Source organism: Mugil cephalus, chromosome 17, assembly GCF_022458985.1.
Source record: "Mugil cephalus isolate CIBA_MC_2020 chromosome 17, CIBA_Mcephalus_1.1, whole genome shotgun sequence".
NCBI lineage: Eukaryota > Metazoa > Chordata > Actinopteri > Mugiliformes > Mugilidae > Mugil > Mugil cephalus.
The window spans coordinates 23,040,812-23,060,801 of record NC_061786.1 but is presented as its reverse complement, the minus strand read 5'-3'; the positions used below and the strand labels follow the sequence as shown (position 1 = coordinate 23,060,801).

The 19,990-nt window shown below is 44.2% G+C and overlaps 1 protein-coding gene across 2 annotated transcripts; it reads left to right on the top strand.

The window, feature by feature from the left end:
• Window positions 1–19,248, top strand: baz1a (bromodomain adjacent to zinc finger domain, 1A). Of its 2 annotated transcripts, XM_047611353.1 has the most exons (31): window positions 1–224; window positions 546–685; window positions 3,733–4,011; window positions 5,684–5,845; window positions 5,939–6,043; window positions 6,395–6,482; window positions 6,580–6,702; window positions 6,894–7,136; window positions 7,848–7,943; window positions 8,064–8,202; window positions 8,552–8,683; window positions 9,405–9,725; window positions 9,819–9,984; window positions 10,256–10,363; window positions 10,451–10,527; window positions 10,627–10,739; window positions 11,282–11,520; window positions 11,595–11,815; window positions 12,479–12,609; window positions 12,709–12,851; window positions 12,937–13,088; window positions 13,174–13,245; window positions 13,359–13,441; window positions 13,940–14,104; window positions 15,267–15,478; window positions 15,559–15,720; window positions 15,797–15,975; window positions 16,653–16,855; window positions 17,036–17,123; window positions 17,246–17,465; window positions 17,497–19,248. In XM_047611353.1, exons 2-30 carry the CDS (start codon window positions 573–575, stop codon window positions 17,419–17,421), a joined length of 4,491 nt encoding a protein of 1,496 aa, XP_047467309.1. In that variant the 5' UTR covers window positions 1–224; window positions 546–572; the 3' UTR covers window positions 17,422–17,465; window positions 17,497–19,248. The 2 variants fall into 2 exon arrangements, with proteins under 2 accessions (XP_047467309.1, XP_047467308.1); XM_047611352.1 differs by having other exon boundaries at window positions 17,246–19,248.
• The last annotated feature ends 742 nt before the right edge of the window (window positions 19,249–19,990 follow it).

The following is a 19,990-nucleotide window of genomic DNA, read 5'->3' as shown; positions in this document are numbered from 1 at the left end:
TTTTAAATTTTCTCATTTCATTCGTTATAAAAACTAGCTTTTATTGCTGAAAAGTAAGAGAATTAAATGAAGTGAGATAAAACAGGCGAAGGTGTAACACTGAAATGTCCGAGCTCGGCGCGTGTCCCTGAAGTAGATGAAAACTTGGTCAACAAGCCGCTCTCAGCCCGGGACTTCTTCCTCACTTTGGACCGCGGATTATCGCCTCATCGCTGGACAACTCGGTAAAGACCGACCAGAAACCGGTTCCCGGAGTCCGGCCGAGCGTCGGCGGAGGGTCTGAGCGGGTTTTTGTGTGAGTGTGTCAGGGTGGAGAGCAGCCGCTAACACCGTGAGGACGGAGCACACTTCCATGTGGGCAGATTATCCCCGCGTCTGTAACAAAAGACCCGCTCTCCTCCTCCACCACCGCCGCCACGATCAGCCCGTGACTCCCGTTCTTCTTCCTCTTCCGAGGATTCACTTTGACGAGTTTGCGCGATATTTTTTTTTTTTGTTTTGTTTTGTTTTAGTGACTCTCTTTCCCTCTTCTTTTTCTTTCAAAGTGCGGCCGGTGGAAGCAGAACCGAGAGATGCCGCTTCTCCACAGGAAAGCCTTCATCCGACAGAAACCTCCCGCGGACCTGCGCCCGGACGAGGAGGTGTTTCTCTGTAAAATCACCCACGAAATCTTCCGGACCTACGAGTGAGTACCCCCCCCGGCCCCCGTGGTCCCCCCCCCGGTGCCCTCTCCGGCCCGGCTCGCCTCACCTGTGGCCGGCTTTAAAGCGCCGCTAAACTTTGACTGATGCGAGACTGACAGTTGGTCGGTTTGGCAAACTTCCACACAAGATAAACAAAAACTACTTTTACTCAGTTTAGAGGTGAAAACTTTATTTGTCTCCTCGTTGTGTTGGAACTCTTTCCCACCGGGTAGGAGCGAGTTAAAGCCGGTAGCAGGTGCTGGAAGTGGACCGGACGGGTCCGGGGGGGCAGGTGTACTCTTAGCTAATGGCTAACAGTACTTGAGCTAATGGAGGTGAATTAAGGGGACCGGACGTCCCCGATTTCTGGGGACAGTCCTCGTTTTGGATGACCCGTGCCCCGGGTAAAGCGGTCCCCGAAAATGTCCTCGATTTTAGTGTTTTATAAATAATAATAATAAATAAATAATGTTGCGCGTAGACTACAGCAACGGCTATTACGGTAGCTGGATGGGAAGCGCCAGATAGTATGTTGCGCTCGGACTAAAATCATTACGGTAGCCGGTTGAGATTACAGACACAGCAGTTTAAATATGTTTAAATAAGAATAAATATGTCAAAATAAAGTAAACACAGTCCCTATTTTGGATGACCTACTCTCCGATTACAGCTGTCCCTGAAGATATCTCGGATTTTAGCCCTTTTATAAATGAGAAAAAAAAGCTTGCGCGCAGACTACAACAACAGTTATTACGGTAGCTGGTCGTGCTGATTGACAGACGCAGCACTTTATGTTGAAATATTTCAAAATGAATGAAATCGTCATTCTGCCTGTTTCTTCATTTCATTAGATAAAATCCTAAGTTAGATAACGTGAAAAATCATTGTTGCTACTAATCTTTCACATGACCGAAGCTCCAGTGATGACAATTCCACTTTGCATTTAGATTATTGAAAATATGTCTTTTTTTTTAGTTTTTACAAAAATCAAACAAACAAAAAAACAACAAAAAAAACAACATGATGGTAAAATTATTGTGGGATTTGAGTTTGTAAATAAATAAACACACCTTTGTCAAATATGACAGCAAAAAGCATAATCAGAAAAGACTTTATTGTCAGGAATTTCCCTGAAAAATACAAATAAAATAAATGAAATTAAATGAAATATGAAATTTGAATGAAATATACACACTCATATATATAAAATTATAACTTTTATATATATATATATTTCTGAAACGAAATCCAGCAACATTTGCAGCTTGGAGATAAAAAAAAAAATTAAATGTTATCAAAATGAAATGAAGAAACGGGGACAATTCCCATTTCATTTATTTTGACATTTATTCATGTTTAAACTTATTTAAACTGCTACGTCTGTAATGTCAACAGTAGCGCGACCGGCGCTACCGTAATAACTAGTCTACGCGCAACATGCTCCCTGGCGCGTCGTATCTGGCTACCGTAATAACCGTTGTTCTAACGTCTACATGCAACGTTTTTTTTTCTCATTTATAAACCGCTAAAATCGGGGACAACCTAAGCCGGAGGACAGGTCATCCAAAACGAATGTGTCCCCAGATACCGTGAACGTCTGGTCACCCTAAACTAAGCGTTAGCCAACGGTACTAGAGATAACGGAGCTAGCTAACGTTAGCCGCTAACGGAGCTATCTAATGTTAGCCAACGGAGCTAAGGTGGGATAAAGTGGGCCGCGGTTAGCTCGGCTAGCTTTATCCGCCGGCTCGGTGCTAGCTCGGTGCTAGTAGGCCGCGCTTTAAGCCCACACTGACCCGCTTCGGTCCAGTTAAAGGAAACGTACACTTTTCCAAAAGGAACCGGGACAGTTTTCTCACCCCAAACACGCAGAAAACCGTGAACTTAGATTAAGATTTAGACTTAAATGATCCATAAAGAACACTGTTTGGTCAAAGTAGCTTAACTTAGTTGCACATAAGAGACAACCCTAAGAACTACAAGTAAAAAGAAATATACATAAGATTAAATTAAAAAATAAAATATAAGTAAAATCTAGTAAAATAAAAAGAATAAAATAGTGTAAGCAAAAAAATGTGAGATGCAAGAATACACGTTTATATACACAGGGACGATGTTAAGGTGCATTAGTCTCCATTAACATTAATAACATGGAGTTAGAGAAAAGTGAGTTGTTGTTAAGTTGGATAAAGTTTAGTATGAAAGAAGTTTTGTAGCGTTCAGTGTGGGAGTGGAGATGTTTGGTGTAGTGGATGAAATGATTGTCCATAGTGGACAGCAGTTTGTCCAGAGTCCCTCTGTCCCTCACTGAGACAAACGTCTCCAACTACCCGTTTTTCAGATCAGTGTGTTGATCTGACTCATGTGTTTTCTGCTGGTTCTGCTCCCTGATCAAACCACAGCAAAGTGCAGACGGGTAGAAAAGCTACAGTAGATCCCAGAATACATTAAAAGACCTGAGCTTCTACACATGTCCTTTCTGTCCACAGCGTCACTGTTGTCCCTCCAGTCCATGTGTTGTTCAGTTAGATGTCGTCCTTGAAGTGTTCTTTATTAATTTATTGAAACGGATTTGTGTTGAATTCAAGAAAAAGTAGAGTCCAGTGATTTTCTACCTTTTTTAAATGTTTGTTTTGATTCTGACTGAATATAAACACAGACATTAATCACTTCAAACGGCCATTTTTCTTCCTCAGTCTGAGGTTTTTACTCTGATCTTCCTCTTTCCTTGGATCTGCTGCAGATGTGTAAAGTGACGTTAATTAGAAATAGAGTCGGGCTGAAATAAGCTGGTGATGATCCTTTAATGACTTTATGCAACGCTCTCCAAATGAAGACATGTGAGAAGGGAGATAAGAGAGCATGAAATACAGTGAAAGGTTTTGTATTAGTAAAAAAGTACTACAGTAGAAACTTTAATACTGGAACAACAGCAGATACTCACAGTATTGTTTTCTAGACGAACTAGGGAGTCAGAGTTGAAGAGATGACTGATAGTTTGGTCTTTATTGGTGATGATCTTCCTCCTCCTCCTCCTCCTCCTCCTCAGTGACTTCTTTGAGAGGACCATCCTCTGTAACAGTTTGGTGTGGAGCTGTGCTCTGACGGGACGAGCCGGCCTCACCTACCTGGAGGCGGTGGAGAGCGAGCGGCGGGCGAAGCAGAGCCTCCAGAGTTTCCCTCAGGCGCTGGTGGTGCCCCTGCTCCACCTCGCCGCCCAGAGCCAGCGCTGCCGGCTCACCGAGCTCTGCGAGGACGTCTACACCTTCGTCAAAGACAGATTCTTCCCCGGGGAGACGGTGGACGTCACGGGACACAATGGAGCCAGGTATGGAGCACGTTGATAAACTGTTCGTCCAGAATAGTTTCTTTTCCTCAGAGCTGTGACCTTAATGAACTCTGACCCCTACACACCGATTCACTCACACCCCTCGACTCCTCGTTCCCTCTCTGAGGACGCTTAAACCCTCACCTCTGCACTCTGAAAATCCAGATAAATGAACGTCTCATATCTGGTTCCTGGTCTCATATCTGGTTCTGGTCTCATATCTGGTTCCTGGTCTCATATCTGGTTCCTGGTCCTTAAACTAATGTAAACATGCATTTGTCACATTAGAACATCATCAACATCATCACATTAGAAACATCAGGACACTTGTTCTTCTTCATGGTTCCTAATAAACCAGTTCAGAGGGGGGACCTTGTAGACCACATTAGACCCTGATTAGACCTGAGGATGTTTCCTGGATCTTCTCTGATTGGCTCAATGAAAACCACATGACACTAAACCTCACTGAGAGGAACCAGGAACACGATTTGAAATATGCTGAATGTGCTATGTACCGAATATTGTACTAGTTTTGTAACATTAGGAAGTTTATGCTTCATATGCGTGAGCTCAGGCTGTTTATTATGTTTAATGCTCACGTTTTCTGTATTTGTCAACTAATTTACCATCTGCCTGTTTCCTTTATTTTAATTCTATCTATTGCCCATATGTATAAAAACAACCTGTGCCATACGTCTTATATAAATCACACTATTTCAGGGTCTGCAGGGTCTTGAAAAGTTTTAAAAGTTGATAATTAAAATTTGGGGAAATTAAGACCCTTAAAAGGTTTTAAAAAATCTTATCCGACTTTATGAGGTCTTCAAATTAGAAGGTATTTTTGAGATAAAGTTTGAGTTTGAGTCCAAAAACATTGAAAAAGTTTAAAAAAACAAAAATAGTCCGACATAAAAACTAGACTATTATATTATAGGTGCGTTGGTAAATCGTCTCTGACACCAGAACTAACGCAGACGGAAATTCAGAGGCACAAACTGCACAAAAAAATCAGAGAGCGCGCGCGTACGTCCTGCTGCTCTCAGTGCATATTGTTATGATCATGTCACGATCAAATCTATCTGAGGCTTTTCTTTTATTTTATGTATTAAAATTTATTTGTTGGTACATTTTTGTTAATTTTAAACACTACAAGTGCAATAAAAATGTGAATTTTAACAAGGAAAGGAGATAGTTGTTAATTTAGGACTTTTTTCTTCTGTGTTTGTTTTGCTCTTCAACAAAGCAAAAGTGTTTCTTATCCGATTACTCGTTAAATCGATGGAATAATTGACAGCACTACTGACAAAACTGTTTACACTGAGTTTATACAGCTGTTTATACACTAAACATGTGTTCAAACTTTGCCTCTGATTTGTTCTCCCAGACTGTTTGCATTGTGTTGTATGATAGTGGTCTTATAGTTTTCATCGTAAACTAAAACTGTTAAGTTAAAGGTGTCACTGACGGCATGAGGTATTAAAAAGATATCGAGAAGGTCTTGAAAAAGTCTTAAAAAGCTATTGAAGTTAACTTCAAGATTCTTGTATGTACCCTGTATTTATGCTACATGCACTTACTGCACTTCTGGTTAGATGCTAAACTGCATTTCCGTGCACTGCACCTCTACATGTGGAGTGACGATGAAGTTAAATCTAATCTGTGTGTGTTTCAGACACATGTGTGAGATCCTCCAGGTTCACTCGCCTCATTCCAGCGCTAGCGGAGCTCCAGCCGCTAACGGCCACGCGAAGTCGGCCGACGGCGACGCCATCGTCATCAGCGACAGCGACGACGAGAGCAACGCCTTCCAGAGTCCCACAGCAAAGATCAACGGGTCGGTAACGGGTCGAAGGGTGGAAGGAGTGGGTGTCAGTCAATGTCCCGTCCTCTGGAGTAACAAGGAAATGTCTGTGTTTGTTCATGTCAGCAAGAAGAAGAAGAAGCCTCTGAGTCCGTCCGTGTTTAAATACACCGTGAGGATGATGAAGGACGGACACAACGAGCCCTTCACCGTCAAATCGAATCAGATCAGGTGAGGTCTTTGTCTGTGGAGCTGGAATCAAACTCATAAAAGACAAAATAATTCAGGAGTAATTCCAGAACTGTCGGGTCCGTAGGTGATGTGAACAGGCTCAAAATGACCATAGAAAGTCATAAAAACAATATTAAACTCATTTGTGTTTGGATTTGATCAATTGTTGAGACAGAAGAGGAACTTGTCAAGTCCCAAGTCCCAACTACCAACTACACGAACTCCAGACTATTGATCAGTGCATCATCTGTCCATCCAAACATAAACTAATCAGACGTACGTCAGCGGCGCCGGATCACGTCCTAAATCAGTCGCTTATTGATGAACGTTGTGTTAATTTTTATCTTTCAGCCGAAGGAAAACGACTCTGTCCAGAGAACGACTGAAGCTGCTCTTCAAGCAACACTGTGAGCCTCACAACGGGTTCATCGCTCTCAAGGTGAGAACAGCCCCGCCCCCACGACCCCTCCCATACCTGATACCTGATACCTGATACCTGTACAGGTGTGTGACATTAACCACTTCCTGTCTCTCAGCCCTCCACAGTGACCAAGTACAGACTCGGCGACCACAAGTTCTCTCAGTTCTTCCCCGATGAGCCGCCCCTGTTCCCCTTCAGCCCCGGCTCTAAAGGTGGAGGCCGCGCATCACCTGGACAGGTAACCAACCAGCTACCTTCTTCTTCTACCTTCTTAGTTTTCTGATCCAGTTATTGTTCGTCTGTTCAGGCTCCAGCTTTGACGCCGCGTCTCATTAGTTTAAATGTAAAAGAAGAAATTGTTGTAATTATCTTCAGAGAAACGTGGTTTATTTTGTCCAGTTTTTGACGTGAATCTTTCTGTGTCTCCAGGCGAGTTCGTCTCTGCTGAAGGCGGCGGAGGAGAAACTGAAGCTGCTGCAGCAGAGAGACGAGATGGTGGCGGCGAGTAAGGACAAGGCTCGGCTGAAAAGGGAGAAGGAGGAGGCGCAGGAGGCCAAGAGGAGGGAGAGGGAGGACAAGGAGAAGCTGAAGGAGGAGCAGAGGCGGCGGTTTGAGGAGGAGAAGCAGAGGAGGAGGGAGGAGAAGGAGAGCAGGAAGCTGGAGAAGGAGAGAGTGAGTCACTACTACTATAATAATCATCTGATAAAAATTTATTTATAGTGAAATCTATCACAGGTACAAACATCTGACTCAAGCAAACGTGTGGAATCTTTACTTTCTTTACTTTCTGTATTGGGACAGTTTATGTTAATGAACATCAACATGTAAATGTGCCAGAAGAGGTTAGTTTCCATCTGGTGGCAGGTTGATGTTAACACAAAACAAGAAATAGACAGAAATTAGTAACAACAACAACAACAACAACAAACAGTGCAGCGTTTAACAGAAACATACACATTAGTCGTAGTTTTGACAGTTTTTCACAGGTTTGGTTGGTTTGGCAAACTTAGCTTGTTCCTCCGTACAGATACAAATAGTAGACGATGAACTTGGTGACGGACTCAACTTATTTTTGTCTTATGAACATAGAAAAAATAAGGCAGCAGGTGCAGAAGAAAGTGGATGTATAATAATATCAATGTACATGCACATATACATGCTAACATGCTAACATGCTTCTACATACACCATGTGATTGGGGTATTACGTGTAATACCAAAATGTGTCCCAAGGGGTCACTATAACTCCCTCTCATCACGTTAGCCGTTAGCCGCCGACATCAACTTGCTTTTATCACATTTATTGTGAGATGGCAAATTCTCGTTGTCGATTAAATTGTGTTCATCAGAAGATCTCAACCATCGAGACGTTTCTGATTCACAGGAACGAGAGAAGCTGAAGGAGGAGAAGAGGAAATACGCAGAGCGGCTGAAGCTGTGGAACAAACCCAGAGAGGACATGGAGTGTGAAGACCTGAAGGTCAGTGAATGCACCACGTCTGACCTTAAACGCACCGAGCAAAAAAAAAAAACACAGGAACGTCCTCCTTAACCTCGTGGACTGAACGTTTCCTGACCCTCAATCCGTTGGTTCCTCCAGGAGCTGCCCAGTCCGGTTCCGGTGAGAACCCGTCTCCCAGCTGAGCTCTTTGGAGAAGCTCTGATGGTGCTGGAGTTCCTGCGGACGTTCGGCGAAGCGTTCGACCTGAAGGACGAGTTCCCTGAAGGCATCTCTCTGGGTGAGAACACTGGTTCTGCTTCAGGCGTCTCTTAACTTTCTGGCATTTTACACGTTTCTTTTGTGAAACTCGTCCATATTCTTATATTCTCATATATTTCTGATAAAGTCGGACCAATAATTTTGTTATAACAGCTTTAATAAACTGCAGTTCAGTGCTGTGCAACATGCAGGAACTGCTTTAAGGGTTGATATTATCAAAATATTTGACTTGAGGAAACGAACCTGAGATTCACTGCAGGTGATCGGACGATAAGAGTCACATGACATTTAGTCGTAAGATAAAAAATAGCGTCTCAGGAGACAGAACCTTGACTGAACTGTGGTTCTGACGGATGTTTTCTCTTCAGAGGTTCTGGAGGAGGCTCTGGTTGGTTCTGATCCTGAAGGTCCTCTGTGCGAGCTGCTCTTCTTCTTCCTGTCGGCCATTTTTCAGGCTCTGGACGAGGAGCAGGAGGAGGTGGCCAAAGACCAGGCTGAGGGTGAGACACACTTTGTTTTTTAAGGATTTCAGGAGACTGACTGGCATTAAATGATAAAATGAATCGTAGGAAAAAAGGAGCCGTAAGTGAAGTGAACCTGATGCTGTTTGATTTGTCTGTAAAGTCCTAAATCTTTGTGTTGAGCTGGAGGAAAATACGAACCCCCACAGAGCAGAACAGGAAGCTACCACACGCCAACGTAGTCAAAATGTCGTCTTACTGTGTCAGAGTTCAGTTAAAAGTTAACAAGCTGCTACTCAGAGTCAAAACATTTAGAGAAACCTGTGGTCAAACGTGATAAAACAAGGATTGTACCAAGGCCATCGTCTTCCACGACAATAAATTAAGTTTTATGTTTTTGTAGGTTTCTCCTCTAAAGTCCAACTAATCTCAAATTACCTCCACTAGTATCTTCTTTAGCCTGCATTGCCATCATAACACATATAACACAGCCTGGCCAAAAAAAACTGACCCCTAGATGGACTCACCTGGTCATTTGGTTTGCTCAGGTTCAGCTGACCTCATTCTTTGGGCTGAACCTGGACCTGATGGGAGATGATCACCCGTGCACTAATTATCCAATAGGAGGCTCCTACCTACTTTACTGTAATTGATTTAAATCCAGGTGGTCGTGTCTATGACACACAGGTTATTTACCAGTCATGCAACTTCGTTCGTCGTGTCGTTTCATGATAACTCATCCCCGTTTGCGTCCCCTCAGACCTGTCGGAGGCTCTGGACGACGACTCCGACGCCACGAGGTCGGCTCTGAGCGCCGTCGCCTCGCTGGCGGCCGCGTGGCCTCAGCTGCATCAGGGCTGCAGCCTGAAGCAGCTGGACCTGGACAGCTGCACGCTGTCGGAGATCCTGCGCCTGCACATCCTGGCGTCCGGCGCCGACTGTAACCACGGCAACGCCAAGCTCCGCTACCAGAAGCAGGGCGGCTTCACCCTCATGGACGACCCGTGCTTGGAGCTGCGATTGGCCGAGCCGGCGCTTCTGAAGAAACTGTCGTCCACGTCGGTGTACGACCTCACGCCAGGTCAGCGACCGAACCAATCACATGCACAGGATTTGGGGAATTCCCCGTCTGGGGTCTGAGAGTGTGTTGATGAGACGTGATGTGTTTCTGCAGGCGAGAAGCTGAGGATCCTTCACGCTCTGCTGGGGAAGCTGCTGACGCTGTCGTCCAGCAGAGATCTGATCGAAGACTGTGTGGAGGAGCAGAAAGCAGCCAGACAAGAACTGAGAGAGATCAGGGCTGAACAACATCGCCGGGAGAGAGAGGAGGCTGCACACAGGTACATACACAACACAAAGAGACAGTTCACACATTCACACATTCACATGTACAAGGGATGAAAGCTGCAGTTAGTGAGTAACTAGAAACACTGAAAATTAGGGCAGCCAAAATTAATCTGAGTAAATATTTTAACTCGATGAAGCATCTGCAGCAGAATGACTCAGTTCATCCACAGAAACTCTGAGATGAATCTGATTAAATAGCTTGACAGCACTAATCATAAACTTGACCTGTATTGAGACCTCTTGTTGTTCTCGTCTCGTTTTTAGAGTCCGTCTCCGTAAGGAGGAGAAGCTGCGGGAGCAGGAGCAGAGGATGAAGGAGAGGGAGGAGAAACTGAAAGAACAGGAGGTGAAGGCGAGACTGCAAACCAACGGGTGAGGAAGAACGTTAATAAACATCTTTGACTTGTTAATGGTGAAACGGTGTCATATTAACATGTTGAACGTCGTCTCCGTCTGCAGCGACGCTCCCACTGAGCATCACACTGAGGATGAGGAGGAGCCAAACTCTTCATCCAATAATAAGAAGATGAAGAAAGGTAAAAAAAAAATGATTATTTTATTCATTAACTAACTGACCTGGAGCTGGATGTGCGGATTCTGTATAAAAATGTTCATTCATGTGGTTTCTCCTCCAGGAAAAGTCGACCACAAAGAAAAACAGCAGCAGCAGACGACCTCTGACCCCAAACCCTCGTCCTGCCCCCCCTCCAGCCTGAGTCCAGAGGAGCTGGAGAAAGAGCAGGAGAAGGTGAAAGTCGAGTCCTTAAGGTTTCTGGTTGTGTCACTAAGTGGAGTCTATAGATTCTGTTTAGAATCACACCAGCGCCATTAAAACAGGAGAAGAAGAAGTTTTAACTCTACAGGGACATAGTTTTCATGACACTAAATTAACATATAAACTAGTGTGTGAATGTTGAGTGTCACAGATATTTTTTAGATGAAACAACAAATATAATTATCTCTCTCCAGAATTTCATGAGTGAGTCTGAATCTTTCTGAACTCTGTTCCTTCTTATGTTGCTTATGTTTGAGGTTTATGCTTTTCTTTAGTTAAATTTATTTATTTATTCATATTCAGATACAAAAGAAATAAATGAGGAAATAAACAAAGTTTATGCCACTATTGCATCACATAAAAACAAAAAACAAAACGAGCCTGGAAAGGTTTAGACTGAAGCTTACTACGCCTAGAAAACATGAATCTACGGTTTCAGACACTTTAGCTCCTGTCGGTGTCACACGTTCGCCTGTTTGTGTTGTGATCGTAGAAACGTGTTTTCATTGCTGCAGGTTCGTGAGCTGCAGGAGAGGATCCAGAAGGCGGCCGCCTGCACCTGCCTCCTGCCTCTGGGCCGAGACCGTCTGTACCGCCGGTACTGGCTCCTCCCCTCGGCGTCCGCTCTGTTCGTGGAGGAGGACTGCTTCGGTCTGACCGAGGACATGCTGCAGCCTCGGCCCAAACCGGCCCAGGAGGCCGCGACCAAGATGGAGGATCAGGACGTCATCAAGGACGAGCCGGCCGAGGGAAGGTAGGTCGCTCAGACCAGACGTGGATCTTGTTCGCGTGGCGTTCGCACGACTGACCCTCTCGTTACCCTGACAGCGCCGGCACAAGCCCCGCCCCCGTGCACAGCTGTGGCCCGCCAGTCAAACGTCCCAACCAGTGGTCATTCTACAGCTCGATGGAGGAGGTGGATCAGCTGATCGAGGCCCTGAACCCTCGAGGACACAGAGAGAGCAGCCTGAAGGAGGCGCTGCAGCAGGAGAGAGAACGACTTCAACAGCTGCTGGAGAACTGCGACGACAACAAATACAGACACCCAGGTAAACACACACACAGGTAAACAAACAGGTAAACACACAGGTAAACACACAGGTAAACACACACACAGGTAAACACGGGTAAACAAACAGGTAAACACCCAGGTAAACACACACACAGGTAAACACCCAGGTAAACACCCAGGTAAACAAACAGGTAAACAAACAGGTAAACACACGGGTAAACAAACAGGTAAACACACAGGTAAACACACGGGTAAACATAGGTAAACACACGGGTAAACACAGGTAAATACACAGGTAAACACAGGTAAATACACAGGTAAACACAGGTAAATACACAGGTAAACACACGGGTAAACATAGGTAAACACACGGGTAAACACACGGGTAAACACACAGGTAAACACACAGGTAAACATAGGTAAACACACAGGTAAACATAGGTAAACACACAGGTAAACATAGGTAAACACACAGGTAAACACAGGTAAACACACAGGTAAACACACAGGTAAACATAGGTAAAACACGGGTAAACACAGGTAAACACACAGGTAAACACACAGGTAAACATAGGTAAACACACGGGTAAACACCCAGGTAAACATAGGTAAACACACGGGTATTATACACAGATAAACACACAAATAAACACACGGGTAAACACAGGAAAACAAACATATGTCTGTCCTGTTTTCACAGATGACCCAGAGTCGTCCCGATCTGTCCCAGAATGCACCTCTGCAGCTGAGACTCTGATGGAGGTGAGACTGAGGGACCTGCTGCTGGACATCGAGGACCGGATCCACCAGGGAACTCTGGGAACTCTAAAGGTGTGTACACCTGCCCAGTGAGCACAGGTGACAGGTCGCCTCAGACAGAGCTGACCCAGCATTCACCTGTCCCCCCCCTCCCCCTCACTCTGTGTCCAGGTGATGGACCGACAGGTGTGGCGCTCGGCGCTGGAAGCAGGAAACTACGAGTTCCTGGGCTCTGAGGGCAGAGAGAACTCGGGGATGAACGGACGAGTGGAGGCCATGGAGGTGGACTCTCCCCACCTGAGAGGCAGAGACAGGTAGCGACTGTTGTCACCATGTTAGCATTAATGTTTAGCTTCTTTTAGCTTCGTCGGCTACATGGTCGTTTTATTTGTGCGTCAGGCTGCAGGAGCTGAAGTCCGACGGGTCGGCGCCGTGCGGGACCAGCGGCAGCGGGACTCCTCAGGTCGTCAGCAGCTCGGTGCGAATCCTGGCTCAGGCCCTGATCCACATCGAGCAAGGCATCGAGAGACGCTTCCTGAAAGCTCCGCTGGGTGAGTCTCCCTCCCTGAAACTAAGACACATTTACATCAGAAATGTAGTAAAGACACAGGTTTAACTTCATCCTTCCTCCTTCAGGTGATGATGACTCGAAGAAAGACCAGAAGACGAAGAAGAACAAGAAGAAGGATGAAGACCAGGCCAGTGATGGTATGAACTAAATAATCTACACGTCTTTGTTTTTACTCTGTCTTTCTGTTTCTGTCTCTTGAATTGATTTTTACTTTACTGTTTGAAATCTGACTTTACTGTGTTTGTGTCAGACGGCAGCGACAGCGGCCGAGTCATTAAGACGGTGTTGGAGAGATGGAGGGAGTCTCTGCAGTCCTGCTCCAGCTTGTCCCAGGTCAGAACTCATTTATTATTATTCTTTATTATTAAGCTCTGACCAATAAGTTCATCATAAGAACCAGCCGAATAACAACAGATCCAAGGCTACATGTTTGTAATAAAATAATAATAGTTAATAATATTATACCACGGTGCTGCAGGAAATTTCACTTAATTGGTCAGAAAATTATTATTTATTTACTGCATGTAATTAGTTTTCCTTCATCTGTGCCAATTTATACGACTAATCCTCTTCCACTAGAAGTTAGGAAATTAACCTGCTGCCATTAAACAACAGGATAATTTGGTGATGTGCTGCAGAATTTTTCTAATGTGAAATAAACACTGAATAAAAAATGGTGTTTTTGGGAGCTGTATCAAAAGCTAAAGAAAAAAGCTAGTAAGACACCATCCCTTCTCCACAACGTCCCCGGTGATGGTAAACTCAGACTCTCAGGTGTCGCCACACTCATGGATGAATTTTAATCTTTTTTTTTTAAATGTTTGTCTCCAGGTGTTTGTCCACCTGTCCAGTCTGGAGCGGAGCATCCTCTGGTCTCGGTCCGTCCTCAACGCTCGCTGCCGCATCTGCAGACGCAAAGGAGACGCAGACAACATGCTGCTGTGTGACAGCTGTGACCGGGGACACCACACCCACTGTCTCAGGCCCCGCCTTAAGGTAAACAGACCACGCCCACTGTCTCAGGCCCCGCCTTAAGGTAGATACACCACGCCCACTGTCTCAGGCCCCGCCTTAAGGTAAATACACCACACCCACTGTCTCAGGCCCCGCCTTAAGGTAAATAGACCACACCCACTGCCTCAGGCCCCGCCTTAAGGTAAACAGACCACACCCACTGTCTCAGGCCCCGCCTCAAGGTAAACAGACCACACCCACTGTCTCAGGCCCCGCCTTAAGGTAGATACACCACGCCCACTGTCTCAGGCCCCGCCTTAAGGTAAATAGACCACACCCACTGCCTCAGGCCCCGCCTTAAGGTAGATAGACCACACCCACTGTCTCAGGCCCCGCCTTAAGGTAGATACACCACACCCACTGCCTCAGGCCCCGCCTTAAGGTAGATACACCACACCCACTGCCTCAGGCCCCGCCTTAAGGTAGATACACCACACCCACTGTCTCAGGCCCCGCCTTAAGGTAAATACACCACACCCACTGCCTCAGGCCCCGCCTTAAGGTAGATACACCACACCCACTGTCTCAGGCCCCGCCTTAAGGTAGATACACCACACCCACTGTCTCAGGCCCCGCCTTAAGGTAGATACACCACACCCACTGTCTCAGGCCCCGCCTTAAGGTAGATACACCACACCCATTGTCTTAAGATAAATAGACCACACCCACTGCCTCAGGCCCCGCCTTGAGGTAGATAGACCACACCCACTCTTCTTGAGCTCTATCTTTAGCTGATTTAATCACAATCTTAGGCCACACCTCAAGATAAAACGTCACACAAAAAGTGTATTTTGATCTCGGATACATTGATAAATTCTTTGAACTGTCTCAAACTCTGGAAAGCGTCACTTGTTTAAAAATCAAGTCTATGTACATTTTCTCTTTTGGGATTTCTCATACAGGACAACATGTGGAGGCTGTTCTGAAAGTATTTGACGACTGTCGACTAATTGATTAGTTGCTCAACTTCCACTCAGTTTTCCACAAACTTAAAAACACTAAAGAACCAGCGTCGATTTAACAACTTAGTGACAACGATAGATTCACCTGGAGCTTCAGAAAGTGTCTGTATTAGCATCATGCTAATGCTAAACTGGAAGGCTAAAAGTTTCAGTGGATGAACCCGTTTGTCTCTTTGTCTCAGTCGATTCCAGAAGGCGACTGGTTCTGTCCAGACTGTCGACCCAAACAAAGGTCAAGTCGCGTCCCGTCCCGCCAGCGCTCCTCCATCGATGAGGAGGAGGAGGAAGAGGAGGAGGACGACGACGAGGAAGAGGAAGAAGAGGAGTCTGAGGAGGAGGAGTCTGAAGAAGAGGAGGAATCAGAAGAGGAGGAGGAGGAAGAAGTCGTCGTGAGGTAAGTGTTGGATTCTTCAAACCTGCTTCATCTCTGAAATGAGTCTGTAACAAATTTCTCCTTCTATTTAATGGCTGCAGCACTAAGAAAAGCCAGGCTCCGCCTCCCAGAGGGAAGAGCCAACAGGCCACGCCCAAATCTCAACAGGGCACATCCAAATCTCAACAGGCCACGCCCAAATCCCAACAGGCCACGCCCAAGAACAGCACTTCTTCATCAGGGAAAAACTCATCAGCCTCCAAGTCGGTATCTCCCGTCACCCTGATGTCACTTTACTGCTCCCACATTCACTGACTTACTGACTCTGTCCAATCACAGGTCCTCAGGGAAAAAGACCACGCCTCCGACGTCGAAGGCTAACGCGGCGTCCAGCGGTAAAGCCCCGCCCCGCGCCGGGACTCGGAACAGTGCCCGTCTGAGCCAAGAGATCCTGGCGCCAAACAGCAACGGCAAAACCTCCTCAGGTCAGAGCGAGTCCCGCAAGAGGGCGGCAACAGGTGAGCAACCAGCCAGTAAAACGACCAGCCGGTTAAACAACAACCAGTCGGTTAAACAACCAGTCAGTCAAACAACAACCAGTCAGTCAAACAACAACCAGTCAGTCAGTAAACAACCAGTCAGTCAAACAACCAGTCAGTCAAACAACCAGTCAGTCAAACAACAACCAGTCGGTTAAACAACCAGTCGGTGAAACAACCAGTCAGTTAAACAACCAGTCGGTTAAACAATCATCATCCAGATACTTTGTGTCTTCAGATTAGTCTCATAAAATCTGCAAATTATTGTGGGAATCTGACGAGTTGTTGCAGCTCTGTTGATTAATAGTCGATATATTATTATTTTTAATTATTATTAGTCACTGATGACGTCGTAAACACATCATGTCACAATGTTAACAAATAAAAGCCTGAATCCAAATTCACTGAACAGACGCTTGTTGTAGTGAACACGTTTTTCCTGCAGAGGGCGGTAACACAACCAGTAGATCAAACTCACCACCTAAAAGAAGAAGGTTTTAAGTTTACTAAGAACGAAACTCAATGAAAAATGGATCATTCAAGACATTTTTACTTTTTAAGAAGGCTCTTTCTCATATATTATTATTATTACCTCATGTGTTATGAGTAAATTAGTATTAATGTTGTATGGGGGAACCCCGTGTGCTCCTCCCCAGACCCTGCCCCCCCTCCCAAACCATCCAAACCTGTCCTCCCCCCGTCCTCCTCGTCCTCCTCGTCCTCCTCGTCCTCGTCCAGCCGTCGCTCCTCCGGGAGGAACCAGGGAGTCCACGAGCTGTCGGCCTGCGAGCAGCTGACGGTGGAGCTGGTGCGACATGAGGACAGCTGGCCCTTCATGAAGCTGGTGTCCAGGACTCAGGTACGAACTCAGGTTTCACTGCATCTGACGTCTGACGACCAGAAACACAGCAAATCAATCCCAAAACTCAAGAGTAACAACAACAACAACAAGAGTAAATAGTAACAACAGTAATAACAGTAGTAATAATTATAATAGTACTAATAATAATAGTATTAATGTGTGTGATCACCTGTCCAGGTTCCTGACTACTATGACATCATCAAGAAGCCGATCGCCCTCAGCACCGTCAGAGAGAAAGTCAACAACTGTGAATATCAGACGGCAGGTGAGGTCATCACTTCCTGTTTCCTGGTCACAGTCTGAACTTCCAAGTCTAACTGCTCTTCCTCCTCTCCTTCCTCCCTCTCTTCCTCGTCTCCTTCCCCCGTCTCCTCCTCCCTCCTCCAGGTGAGTACATCTCAGACGTGGAGCTCATGTTCTCTAACTGTCTTCAGTATAATCCTCGTCACACTAACGAGGCCAAAGCCGGCCTCCGCCTGCAGCAGTTCTTCCACTCGGAGCTCGTTAGACTCGGCCTGTCGGAGCGCGGCTCCACCCCGCCTGCCAAGCGCACCCGACACTGAACCAAGCGCCCCCTCGTCTCCATCCCGACACTGAACCAAGCGCCCCCTCGTCTCCATCCCGACACTGAACCAAGCGTGAGAGGGGTGGGATTTAGAAGCCAACAGACTCTTAGTGTCACTTCCTCCTTGACCTCTGACCCCCCATCAACCAGTCACGGACCGCAGGGGTCACAGGTCAAAGCTCCGCCCCCTCTCCCCTGATCTCCACCCTTTAAATAAAATCTCCCGGAGAAGAGTCGAGTCGATAGAAACGTAGACTTCCTGCTGACGTCGAGGGCATTTTTTCTGTCCCGTCTGAGAGGACGGACGTTGGACACATTCCTGGTGCTGTAGGACAGTAGAGACAGTAGCGTCCCGGACAAATTCTTCTCATGTTTTTGTTTTAAATCCAGAAACAAACAAAAAAAAAAAACCACTAAGGCTTTGCACTGGAGATCAAACTCAGATCAGGACATTAAAATTGCTCAGGGACAAAAAAAAAAATTTGAATAGAAATAATTTTGTTACAGTGCAGCTGATTTTTACTGAAGCAGTCGAGGTTTGTATGGAAGTCTGAGGAGGACAAAATTAGTGAAGCGACATTTAATAAATTATTCATAATGTTTAATTTAAATAATATTGGGAAAAAAGCCAAACACATTTGAGAGAATTAAATAAATTTTTAAAAAGTATATATTTTTTCTTACGTCATTTAAAAGATTATTTCTTGTGCCTTCAGCTGAATTTATACAACAAAAACCACCTGTTGTCTCTGGACCAGGTCCCTGCATAGTTAGCTTAGCAAGCTAACATTTTTGTCGTTAAAATGCTACAAAACTGGACTTTTGGATTTAATTTCCGAGTTCTCTCGATTAACGGGTTAAATTTTACTCTCAGAAAACAAACAAACAAACAAAAAAACAGATGAAATAAGGACTCGCGTTGAAATAGAACAACCCAGAAATCAATTATCCTGTCAAGAAAGTGAGTTAGTTTGTGCTAATGCTGCTAGCGTAAACATAGCATGAACTGGTGACCTGTGTTTTGATTCAATTCCTGTTTTTTTTTTTTGGTTTTTTTTGACAGCAGAATTTAAACCGTTCATAAAAAAAATTATTTTTTTTAACAACAACAACAAAAAAAGTAGATGAAACGACGATAAAAACCTAAATAAAATGTTGGCAAGGATTTTGTGTTTATCCAGACAACAACAAAAAAAAAATCTAATGAAATTTATATTTAAAAAGAAAAAAATGTGCAGAAGCTGCTGATGTATTTTCAAATATCCAAAGAAAGTATTAATTTTTAAATGTTAGCCGATACATTTTGTCTATTTTAATTTTGCCATCCACAGACTTCCATGTCTTCGCTGCTGCTCCTCCTCTTTCCGCCGCCATGTGACGGAAACAGAAAATTCAAATGGTGCTTTTTTTTTGTCTTTAAAATAAAACCGTAAAGATCTCAGGACACAAAATAAAACAGATTTAATGTGGAGCAGAATCATCTGTAAAGGGAACAGTTCGACATCTGGATCTGTTCCTTTAAGACCTCGCGCCTCAGAGGCCTCTGTGGATTTGTAGTTTTTGTATTTTGTTCTCATTTCTTTTTGACTACTGCGACTTTTCCTGCTTTAGTTTTGTTTTGTTTGGTTTGTTGTTGCTTCCTGACGAAGATGTGTTGACGTGGATGGAGGTCGGCTGTAGACACTACCCTCCGTCCCGCTGTGTATTTATTTAGCTGAAGCCTCTGCGTTCTTTATTTATGACCGCTAGCCGCCGTCTTCCCTCCAGATGTTCTCTCACCTGTTTGTTTGTTCTAATGTAAAAATAAATTGACTTTTTATAAGCAGCTGACGTCTCATCATCTACTTTTAGTTTTCCTTTCTGCAGGTTTAAGTCAAATCTGTGCTCGAACCCGAGATGGATCCTTTAATTACGTAATAATATGAAGTTTTATAGTAAAATATCTGAGTCTCTCTGATTGGCAGTTCAAGTTCAAAGTAATTATCTCCTTGACTTTCATTATTTTATTATAACGAGAGAAAACATAAAATTAATGACCAAGTTATTAATTTTTTGGGCATAAATTGGATAATAAATCGTATTTTTTACCTAAAAAATTAGTTTTTATCTCATCTTATTTACTTATTAAATTCTAATGAGCAGTTTTACATCATACATTTTAACATTTCAAGAACAATTTATAAAGCCCACATTTAGATTTATTTAGTATTTTTTTTTACTTATGTTCTTCTTATTCATAGATTCCAACTTTTAACCTTTATTGTAAATTTTACTTATCTCAAGCACATTTTAACTATCATTTATATTTTTATAGCTTTGATTTAATTTTTATTTTATACTTTTTGTGATATTTTATGTTGTTCATGTTAAAAAAAACTCACTGTAAATTCATATTTTACCGCAGATTTTTTATATATTTTTTTCTCTTATGTGAATATTTTTCATTCTTAGGATTAATTTAAGCAATGAAATGAAACTATAGAATTAATTTATTTTCATTACATTGTTGTAATGAACAATATTCATTCTTAGATCTAGTTTAAGCAAATTTTAACTGTATAATTTAT

What these genes read in the sequence shown, in the direction of transcription:
- baz1a (XM_047611353.1), top strand. Translation starts at nt 573, where the DNA reads ATGCCGCTTCTCCACAGGAAAGCCTTCATCCGACAGAAACCTCCCGCG. An exon ending in GAAATCTTCCGGACCTACGA is followed by an intron (nt 686 to 3,732) that starts GTGAGTACCCCC and finishes CCTCCTCCTCAG; the next exon opens with TGACTTCTTTGAGAGGACCA. An exon ending in ACGGGTTCATCGCTCTCAAG is followed by an intron (nt 6,483 to 6,579) that starts GTGAGAACAGCC and finishes CCTGTCTCTCAG; the next exon opens with CCCTCCACAGTGACCAAGTA.